The sequence below is a fragment of the Amphibalanus amphitrite genome, unplaced genomic scaffold (genome assembly GCF_019059575.1).
Source record: "Amphibalanus amphitrite isolate SeventyFive unplaced genomic scaffold, NRLGWU_Aamphi_draft 001319F_arrow, whole genome shotgun sequence".
Lineage (NCBI taxonomy): Eukaryota > Metazoa > Arthropoda > Thecostraca > Balanomorpha > Balanidae > Amphibalanus > Amphibalanus amphitrite.
In genome coordinates, this window is record NW_024882812.1 from 5,089 (window position 1) to 15,950 (window position 10,862).

The 10,862-nt window shown below is 57.5% G+C and overlaps 1 protein-coding gene across 1 annotated transcript; it reads left to right on the forward strand.

Moving 5' to 3' along the window:
* The first annotated feature begins 2,958 nt into the window (after positions 1–2,958).
* Positions 2,959–9,272, forward strand: LOC122372128 (homeobox protein prospero-like). Its single transcript, XM_043349009.1, has 4 exons — positions 2,959–4,522; positions 4,837–5,023; positions 7,764–7,908; positions 8,251–9,272. Exons 1-4 carry the CDS (start codon positions 3,025–3,027, stop codon positions 8,428–8,430), a joined length of 2,010 nt encoding a protein of 669 aa, XP_043204944.1. The 5' UTR covers positions 2,959–3,024; the 3' UTR covers positions 8,431–9,272.
* The last annotated feature ends 1,590 nt before the right edge of the window (positions 9,273–10,862 follow it).

A 10,862-nucleotide genomic window follows, 5' to 3' on the forward strand; every position in this document is an offset into this window, starting at 1 on the left:
TAACAGGTCGGAAAAGAGCTGGAGATTTTGTTGGCCGAGGTGTCAGGGGTCAGACCAATGCATGTAGGCCTGCACACCCCATATACCTACTGAGTATGTAAACCTCCTGGACCCTCTCAGATTCGGCACCGTTCTATCTCTTCCATCCTCAGGACAGTCAAATCCTTCTCCTCCACACCGCAACCCCCTGCTCCGGGCTGGATGGGCAACTATCCCTTGCAGGAATGGCTCCACTGGAGCTATAGTCCTTTGCCGGGTGCATTGAATGCCAGTGGGCTGGGCTGCCTGTTCAATTGGTCGGGTTCAGCCCAATTGTGGGTCACTGGGGTGGCTGCCCAGACCAATGTCTCCCACTAATTCTTTCATTCTTCCGCCTCTGAAATGGTCTCATTGGACAGACGGGCCTAAGCAAATTTCGGGTATGGATAACAACCAGTAAAACGCCTTTTGGGGCGACCAACGGAGCGAGCGAGAGGGTGGGCCTTGCACGTGCGAAATTGCAAGGGGGTACCTCCAACTAACTTGTGCACTGCACCCTACTAACCGGTCCCTAACGATGTGCCAAATTTGAGCGCAATCGGCCTAGCCGTTCTCGAGCTCTGGTCTGGAACCGGCACCCTGCACGTGCGCACGTGCAAAATGGGTCCCAACTGACTTTTGCACGGTGCCCTACTAACCGGTCCCTAACCATGTATCAAATTTCAGCACAATCGGTTCAGCCGTTCTCGAGATCTGGAATCGACCCCTGCACGTGCGCACGTGTAGCAGCACCCCAACTGTAGCACATGAATATGCTAGTGGGTACCTACCTATACATGCCAACTTTCTTTGCCAAAATTGTTACAAAACTGACGCCTCTTCATTTTTCACGTGGCACGTGCATAAGGGGTCACCCACATGCATCGAGAATAGTCCAACACTTGTTAGAAGGAATAAAGCTACCCTACCGAAAATTATGGCGTGTAATTCGGTCAAGTGGCTGCTGAGATATAAGCCTCGCAAAAGCGTGCCGGCCGCTCACACTCAGAAATTTCCGTTATCTACGAAAGACTAAGCTCGCTTCGCTCGCTCCGTATTGAGTTTGGGGGGGACGTCCCCCTTCCATTCTGAGAGTGGGGGGGACGCGTCCCCCCCGTCCCCCCCGGTGGCGGCGCCCATGACTATTAGGTACAGCTAATAACAGACGTGCTTGCCATTACAGCTAAAAAAAAAAAAATACTGCCTCGTTAATGCTATAACTGCGAAGCGACTAACTGATCTAGAAACTTCTGAATGCTGCAGGTCTGACCCCGGTACCGTGGAGCGCCCACGGTTGACGGTGGCCAGCCTCCCGAGCCCCTCCGCTGGCAGAGCACTGGCCAGCGGGAGCAGCCGGGCAGAGTGCGGAGGTCCGGTCTTTGTGCCCCCTCTCCGCAGAGCCCAGCCCCCTGTGAGGGGAGGGGGAGGTCAAATACCGCGCCGTGCCGCCGTGTCGCCGCCGGAGCACGGCTTTGAAGCACGACGGTCGGGCTGAGCAGGGCGGAGCACGGCCGGCTGCTGAGGTGAAACCGCCGGGGGGGGGGGGGGGGGGTCGGGGCGGGACGGAGCCGCGGGGCGTGTCCGCGGTCGGCCGGAAGCCGGAGGTGGGGCGGCTGATAGTGCCTCTGATAGAGCTGCCGCCGCCGCGTCGGCCGTGCTCCGACCTGCAAGGGCCCCCGGGCGGATAATGGAGGGCGGTGGCGGCGGCGGCGGCTGGGGGGGGGGGGGCGAGAGTGGGGGGGGGGGGCACGGGCGGCGGCGATGGCGGCGGCGGCGGCAGCCGGTATTGTCGTTTCCGACGGTGGCTGGAAATTGTCCTCTGTGGATTGTCGGCCGTTTGTAGTCGGGTCAGAGTTTCTATGGAGACCGTGGCACCGGCCAGCAGAGATCGGGCTACTGAACTACGGAACAGAGCAGTCTGCCCTATTGTTGTCGACAGTGAACCTTCGGAACAATATAACTAAGTCCGTTCTGAGCATATATCTATCTATCTACATATTCTAAAAACAGCTGGGAGAAACTCACATTTTGTTTCCTAGATAGTGCACTCTTACAGACAGATTTTACCGTTCTGATGTGAAACAGAAGCTCAATCTACCATTAGAATTCGTCGTAGAATTATGCACTTTGTCTGTTTACGCAAGAAGTTGAACCTATCCTAAGCGCCAGTTCAGTCTGCCTTCCGTCCCGCGTCAGCAGGGGAATCCTCGTGACGCCTCAGTCCGTGACGTTTCTCCGGCCCCCGCCACCGTGACGCCACTACCTTCCGGCGGCGTCACGGGCCGTTACCCCGGCCCCGGCGCGCCGGCGTCTCAGCTGACCCGACCGGAAACACTCCTTCCGTGTAGGAGCCGTGTGATCCGGACTGTCGGACTTACCCAGCAACGCCTCAAGGGGAAGGAGTACTTCACGGACCGAATAAAATGGTAACAGGAGTCGAAGGTAAGGAAGCATGGATGAGGTAAAGGGCAACTAAAGAAGTCTTTTTTTTAGTTTTTTTTTTCATTTAGGTAGTCTCCTTCTCCAGGTATGCCCTCATGTTACGACTGTGAGCTTTGCTGATTGGCGCCCTGTAACGAATAAAAACAATCTATGGCCTGTAGCTATCCAGTTACAAAAGTGCCCCTCCGCCCTCCCCCCACAGGTCAGTTCCAGATTAGTATGCCGTAGCCCCCTCCCCGTTCTGTCCTGTGACCCTCTATCACCCCTGTGGCACGTGCCCGGCCGTCGGTGGCCCTCTCCTGTCGACCAGGTGCCGGCCAGCCGGCCTCCTCTGCACCCCTCTGCAGGTGCGCCCCTCGGCCGGCGCCGCACGCCCCGCCCCCGACGCCGCCGACTGGCCCACTGAAGGAGCCTCGGCCGCCTTCGGCCAATGGGCGGCCGCCTTGGCGGTGACGTCAGCGGGCGAGGAGGGTGCCGTCGACGCGATAAGTTTGGTGTCGGCGCCGGCGGCGGCTCAGACCGCGCCGCGCCGCGCCGCCGACCGGTAGTGCCGTCGCCGCCCCGATGACTAGTGTGCTGGCGCCGTGCAGTGTGTCCGCAATGGGCGTCAGCCGGGTGGAACGGACGGCGCCGCAGCTCGACAACGCCATGCTGCGCGAGATCCTGGGCCGCGGCGGCCCGGCCGGCCGCCACTTGTCGGCCAGTCCGCCGCCGAGCGAGCCGGGCGCCGCGGAGCGCTCCTCGGCAGAGATGCCCAGCCCGCCCGGCTCGCCGTCTGAAGACAAGAAGTCACGTCTGGAGAGCATCGTCTCCGGGATGCAGCCGGCCGCCGCCGCCTCTCCGCAGCCCGTCAACGGCTGCAAGAAGCGCAAGCTCTACCAGCCGGTGCAGCACGAGGCGGCGGCCCGCAGCGGCAGTGACTCGGAGCCGGAGCCGGAGCAGCCGGAGCCGGAGCTGGGTGACGGCGCCGCGCACAGCGAGCTGAGCTCGGTGCGCAGCCAGCTGGCGCTGATGCAGGAGCGGTACGCCCAGCTGTACCGCGAGCAGGCAGCCGCCATCAACAAACAGGAGCAGGAGCAGCGCGACCAGGAGCCCGACCAGGAGCCGCAGACGCCCGAGCAGTCGCCCGAGCGGCCGCGCGCCGAGGCCGCCGCCCGACCCACGCCCACCCGGCCCGACGACACTCCAGCGGCCAGCTTCATCGACTATGCGCGCCGCGTGCTCAGCGCCGACCTCAAGAGCAAGGAGTCGGAGCGGCGGCCGCGGCCCGCCGCCCCCGCCGCCGACGTGCAGGGCCTAGCCGACGCGCTCAAGGCGGAGCTGGCCACGTCTCTGACGGGCCTGGTGGACTCGATCGTGGAGCGTTGGGCGCAGCAGCGGCGCGCTCAGGTCAAGGCGGCAGAGGCCGAGAGCCAGGCCTCGCCGCGTGCCGAGATCCTGCGCCGCATCAGCCAGCACAACGGCCGCTTCCCGGCGGCGGCGGCTGCTGCGGCGGCGGCGGCGGCGCTGGGGGGCGAGCTGCCACCGTTCGGCCTACCGCTGCGGCCGCCCACCAGCATGGCCCACATGTACCCGCCGCACAAGGGCTTCTCGGGCCTGAGTCCGGCGGCCTACGGCCTGCCGCCGTTCTGCGCGCCATCACCGGGCGGTCAGCAGGAGCAGGAGTCGCCACTCAGCCTGGTCGTCACGCCCAAGAGGAAGCGGCAGAAGGTGTCGGACCCGCGGCTGGGCCACCTCGACTCTGACTCTCCACCGCCGCCGGCCGCCGCCGCGCCGCCGGCACCGCGCACGCTGCCCGGCCGGCTGCCCGACTCGCCGTTCCTGGGCTACCCGTACTACCCGGCCGCCACGCGCAGCCCGTCGGCCAGCCCGCCCTCGTCTCGGCCGACGATGCTGCACCCGGCGCTGCTGTCGGCGGGCCGGCGCTCTCCGCCGGATCCGCTCTCGTTCCGGCGCGATTCAGCGGTGGAGCGGTCTGATGGCCTGTCGATGGACGCCGGCTACCAGCTGGGGGAGACGACCCACCACCACTCCCCAGCCGGCTTCCACGCCAAGTTCGACGGTAAGCGGACGGGCGAGAGCGTTTGTTAACGACGGGGTAGGTGTGCAAGATGCAATTGATCAGAATTCATTGTCATGTATTTATTTGCCATTCATTTATTCACACGTCGCTTTTAGTTTTACATACCTAATTCTTTGCGAACCGAAGTAGCATGCCTCCATAGTTTTGTAGTCCATAGGTTCGATGGATCTCCAACAACCATTAGTAGGAACGAGCATCCAGAATCATTTTCTTGAAAAAATATTCGTTAAGTTGAGTATATCGGGTCGCCGAGGCCTCGTTCCCGTCTAACCCGCCCCGTCCCGTCTCGGCAGCCCGGTCCGGTCTCTCGCTGACCGCCGACTTCTCGTCGACGCTGACGCCGATGCACCTGCGGAAGGCCAAGCTGATGTTCTTCTGGTCGCGCTACCCGAGCTCCTCGGTGCTCAAGTCCTTCTTCCCCGACATCAAGTTCAACAAGAACAATACCGCACAGCTCGTCAAGTGGTTCAGCAACTTCCGGTAAGTGCTGGTGGCGGTCGAAAAGAGAGGGGATGGGTTTCGAGACTAGCCTTTTTGAAATTGGAAACAAAAGTGAAATCAGGGCCACCTGGGCTGTGTCACGATGTTATTTTGAACTAAATTTGACACAGAAGAGCTACACCATGTTCATTTCCAGTGTCGGATGGTTAATTTATGCAGGTCTTATTAGCCATCATTAGAACGATAATAGACTTTGAGAATGTATCCATTTGCTAATGGTGGCCAGGGGCGAATATGGTCTGCTCATTTTCGGCCAAGTGCCGCCATAAGTGTGGCGTTAATCACTGACAGAGGCCGTGTTCAGGGAAGGCGACCCGTGTTCTGGCCCGTTAATGCCTAGTCAGACAGGATTCACTGCCATGGCTGTAACAAAAGGCACCGGCTGGGGTTTCTGATCCTAAAATAGACGCCACCTTTTCAGCTAGAAACTGAGACCGAGATTAAACAGAAACATAGCATAACACATCAAAGACCAGCATCAAAGACGTATAAACGCATCGTTCCTCTCTGAGCCAGCTGTTTTTACATAATTAGCTAGCGCAGCGGCGTAATTGATGCGCCGCACCTTGGTCAGTCGAGAGCGGCGGCTTCATATCTGCTCGGTCCCGGGGATGATATCGACGGCTGGTTATTTACGGCCACCCCGCGGCCTCGACCCACTCTCAGTGGCCTCCAGCAGTGCCCGCGGCATGAAACAGGTCGGGGATTGGGTCGGACCGTGCAGCGACGGAAATCCGACCCGCTCCTGTCTGTGGGGGACGCCGTACTGAGCTGAACTGACGCACCACAGTGATTAATGAGGGACATGTGTTCAGTCTGAGGCACTTTGTCACAGAACAGACTCAGGCGGGAAGTTTTCTGTCGGTCCGTCCGCACCTGTAGCCGCCATGCCAACAGTCAGTCAAGGATGTAGTCAAGTAAGCTCTGAAAAGCGAATGCCGGGGGACAAGTTTCACTAGGCATGATAAAAGCCACATTTGAGTCAACTTCAGCTTTTAGTGTCTAGCTGAGTGGCAGCGAGCAAACGTCAAAACGGCGCGAGTGGGTGATTCGATTTCTCACGAGCCCGAAATGGCCTGAAAGCATTAATTGAAGTGGATCGGAGCCTAATGCAGATGGCAGAAGATTGGCCATAAATCTGGCCGAACAAACTCAAACAAGGCGTCGTCACGCGCTCGAGCCGGCTGTGCCACCGCCACAAGAAATATTACCGAGTAAAGAAGGCAAAGTTGGCGAAACTCGACAACGCTCGTGTTGCGTCGGCCACAGCCGAGGCGCCCGATGGCGACTTGACACGAGATGCCGACCAGAAACGGCCCATAACTTGGTGAGCCATCGGCGTCAAACTGCGACCTGGCGAACGCACTAATGGTAGTTTACAGCTGCGGCGGCGTCGGGCCCGGCTCCCGGCCATCAGCCATTGATTTATCCGCGGCTGCTCGGCGCGGGCCGCGGCGGCGTCCCCTCCTCCCGGCACCGCTGACGGCTCCGGTGACCGTGAATTCCCGGTACCCTGCGCGGCCATCGATCGCCGGGAAGTGGGCTCTGCTCCCGGCCCCTGGGGCTCCCGGACGGTCCCGGGGGCGTCCTCCGCCGTCGGCGCTCCCTCTCCACCCTTCCCTTCCCTCGCCCCGACGGCGTCAGACCGTCGTTCATCATCGGCGCCGACGCGTCGCCGGCGTCGTCTGGCGGCGCGTGCCGGCTCCGCCGCATTTCCATCACAAAACAGCGCCAGCTTATCGCCGCTTTGTCCTCTGCCACCGGCGCGTTTGGCGCACAAGATGGCGCCAAATTGAGGAGCGCGCGCGGCCCGCTGCGGCGGCGCAGACTCCGGTCGGCCCTGCGCCGGTTAATTAAAGAGCAGTCCGGACAGATTGGGTGCCTCGGAGCAGTCGGCTTATGTAACCCAGGGAGGGGTCATTGGATTAGACAGGGAAATATACTGGCGCAGAGGAACGAAGGTCAGGTCATAGGGTTAGAGGAGACGAACTCTTTCCCACGAGAAGACATAATCGAGACAAGCTCCCCAAATCTGGTCAAGCTCAACTACGCACGCTATGACTGTTTTGTTGAGTTTTCTTGCTGAAATTCTCGCCTGGATATTTAACGTTTCCCGTAACCTGTTTGACTTTCAATTCACCACATGCGCATCTGTTGGCCCGGGACTCTTTTCGGCGCAGGGACGGGACTAGGAGCGCCGGAAAGGGACCGGGGCGGGACGGTGCGGTGCGCCGGGCGTCCACAATCAGCGAACCGTGGACGGGAAGTTCCTCTATGTCAGCGGGTCGCGGCGCTCCGCTGGGCTGGAGCAGCGCTGCCACTATCGAAAGTGACAGTCGCCGGCCGCCCCAGCCTGACTGAGGAGACCCATTAGACGAGGCGCCACGTGAAATAAGCTCGATTCACTTTCATCAGCAATTTGCCGAGCGTCTCTGAGCAGGCAGAGTAGCGGTGATCGCCAGCGTGACGACTGTTTTGGTCGGACTGGTGACCTGCTCACCAGCCGTGCCGAGGAGCCATTTTCTTGACAACAAAGAGTTACAACATTGTTACAGAGAGCTAATGATGACATATAGGCACCTAACCGTCGAAAGTCAATCTATGAAGCAGATGCCATAACCTTGTTGATCATTCCGAGATAGGAGTCTTGAGCACGCCACTTCAACGTCAGACCCTTGAGCGGCCCTTCGACTGACGGCGACTTTTCCTCCTTCCGCAGAGAGTTCTTCTACATCCAGATGGAGAAGCACTCGCGCCAGGCGCTCAGCGAGGGCGTCAAGTCGGCCGAGGAGCTGGTGGTCACCCCCGACTGTGAGCTGATGCGGGTCATCAACCTGCACTACAACAGGAACAATCATATCGAGGTGAGAGCCAGCGGCCCAGCGGGACCCCTGGTGGATGAGAGAGGGCTTATAGACATGACCGAGTCGCAGCGACTGAAAGGGCTCATCGTGGTCTTGCTCGACTGCCGGCCGTGACGGAGCACCGCCGTGACGTTAACGTGACGTGACGATCGAAGGGGATGTTTAGTCACGGCAGCAACGCTTTGTCTCTGAGCTGCGGAGAAATGGGTGGCGGGTCGCGCCTGGTGACGTAACCTTTAACCGACGCCGGTGTGTGCTGGTGTGGGACGTACAGACTCTCTGTGCCTTTCGAGCAGGACGCACCCCTCTCAGCCCCGCTGACACACCCCTCTCCCCCGGCAGATTCCGGCGGACTTTATCTCCGTGGCCGAGGCGGCGCTGCGCGAGTTCTTCAGCGCCCTGCAGGCCGGTAAAGACGCCGAGCCCAGCTGGAAGAAGGCCATCTACAAAATCATCGCGCGACTCGACCAGAACGTGCCCGAGTACTTCCGGTCGCCGAGCTTCCTGGAGCAGCTGGAGTGACGGGCGGCTGCAGCTCGGCCGCCGCCGATACCCTCTCTGAGAGAGGCCGATCCACAGAGTGCCTGCGTCAATCGTCCCGTGCCTTCCGCTGTACATAGCTCCGGGACATACCCAGTCCCCGAGCACGTGAATACGTGGCCATAGCCCGCCGCCGGCTTGTGCGTACACAGCACAGCCATGCGTACCTACATTCCATACAGCTCAGCACGCGCACCGCACAGCGCACACTGGCTCACCAGGCCCGCCAGCCGCGCCGGCGGCGCCACAAAACTGACGCATAGATTAGAGTAAAAATAGAGTCCTAAGTGAAAGTTGTCTCGGGAGTTGTTTCGAAGAGAGCCATTGCATTTTTGTATATGCGTCTTTGATGCTTGGTTTCCATTCCATTAAACCAGTTGGAGGTAGGTAGATGTTAATGCCAGTTGTGTAGTTATTTGTTGTAATAATTGGTCACGTGTCTTTTTGATCACGGTGTTGAACAGAGGAGCGCTCTCTAGTCGTCCCGCGGCGCGCGGTACCCCTACGTCATATCTAGTCACAACACATTCCGCCGTCGGCCCCCCCCCCCACCCAGCTGGTGACGTCACGGTCAGTGTGACGTCACGGTGTCACCCGCAGTCACCGGTCATATCACGTGGTGTCGGGTCAGGTCAGCGCCAGACGTCGTCGCGCAGCGAGTTTTTCATGTTTGCACAAAGATACCGCCGATCGCTGACGGAAGATAGAACAGCGTGGTATGCTGCAGACATTGTGTGTGCCTGACTGCTTTTGTGTGTGCGTGCGTGTGTAATGTGCGTGACACTCAGCAAATGTATATCGAGACAATACACACAATAACATGACCGATGTGAGTTTCTTCGGGAGCCAGTCGTGGCGTCCTCCGCGGTCAGCCGGTCGAAATGAGACGGTTCACTGATCTAACGCGTCATTTTATTGACTGATGAACTTTATTTATATATGTTACGGGTCATATGCTAACTTGGGCAGTAGGAGCAGACTGCCCGGGCAGTATGCAAACTACCCAACAGCCCGGGCAGTATGCATACCGCCCGGGTAGTATGCATTGCATACTACCCAACCCCTTGGGCAGTATGCATACCACCCAAAAGCTTGGGCAGTTTGCATACTGCCCGCTTCTCGTCTTGAAGTTGTGCATTCCATGTCCATTTTAACCCTCGCCAGGCGAGGACCTTTTCCATAACACAAACGGCGAGGGGGGGGGGGTTGGTACGACCCCCCCTCGCGATTGGCTCCTATATATGGCACTTAGAAACGCCAAATTTACAAGGTAGGTGGGTCCATAGAAGATCTCGCCCCTGTGAAAGTTTGGTGACTCTAAGTCAATATTTAGGGGGTTTTGGGGGGATATGAGTGCAAAAACTTTGCTAAAACATGTTACAAGTTTTTCGCTTATAACTTTTTACCTAGTAAAGATAGAGCAAAAATAAAAGCACCAGTGAACTCAGGACGTCCGTGCGCATCGAATGATAAGTATACTTTGTTATCAATTTTAGTGAACTCTGGAATTCAGTTGCCGCTAAGCTAGTCCAATTTTCCCCTGACCTTGTACCGGTTTTTGTGACCTGGTGACCTGACCTGATAAGACTGGGACTTCAAATTTTCAGGAAAGGTGCGAAAATGTTGCCCCAGAGGGTACGTTTTTACGTTGTTTGCGAAAAACCTTAGGGGGGTTGCATCAACCCCCCTCGTCGGGCGAGGGTTTTATCAGGTCACTGGGGGGTCACAATATGAAAGTGTCGGGTATTGCATGTTTATGGTCCATTTTACATGACAAATGCGATTATGTGGGTCAGGCAGCCTTTAGGGCCAGCTTAGGTCACGTTTTGGTCAAGGTCAGGTCAAATTAGGTAAAATTTCAAAGTTGATATTTTTGCATAAAATTGGTATCGAGCCGATGCAGCTCGTCACGGGGAGTTCAATGGTGGTCTTTGTTTTGCCCTACGTGGTCTAGAATCGCTAAAAAATTGAGTTCAAAAATTTGACGTCGTCATTTTCGAACAGTTTTTTCGCTATAACTTGGCACAAAACAAGATATCGATCTGAAATTTGGTCTGCTTATAGAAGAGCGCAGGGACTATTACATATATTCCGTTTTTATTTCAAAATTAGGATTGTTTTGGATTTTTTTAGTTTTTCTAAAAAATGATTTTTTTTTTGGGGTCAAAAACCCAAAAAATTTGAAAATCCGAGATAACAGTTTTGTAGCGCCGCTTTTTGTCTACTAGACCATATAAAGAACTTTGAAATTGCTTGGTAACTGTAGATTTGGTGATTGTTTCAAGATTGCATGTTTTTTGCTCATTTTTGCTCGAACATGACCTCAGTTTGACCTCAATAACTCCTGACCTAAGGTGACCTAAGACTTGAAATTTGGTGTGAAGGTGTCAACTTGATGCCCGGGAAGGTACTGA

What these genes read in the sequence shown, in the direction of transcription:
- LOC122372128 (XM_043349009.1), top strand. Translation starts at nt 3,025, where the DNA reads ATGACTAGTGTGCTGGCGCCGTGCAGTGTGTCCGCAATGGGCGTCAGC. An exon ending in AAGTGGTTCAGCAACTTCCG is followed by an intron (nt 5,024 to 7,763) that starts GTAAGTGCTGGT and finishes CTCCTTCCGCAG; the next exon opens with AGAGTTCTTCTACATCCAGA. An exon ending in ACAGGAACAATCATATCGAG is followed by an intron (nt 7,909 to 8,250) that starts GTGAGAGCCAGC and finishes CTCCCCCGGCAG; the next exon opens with ATTCCGGCGGACTTTATCTC.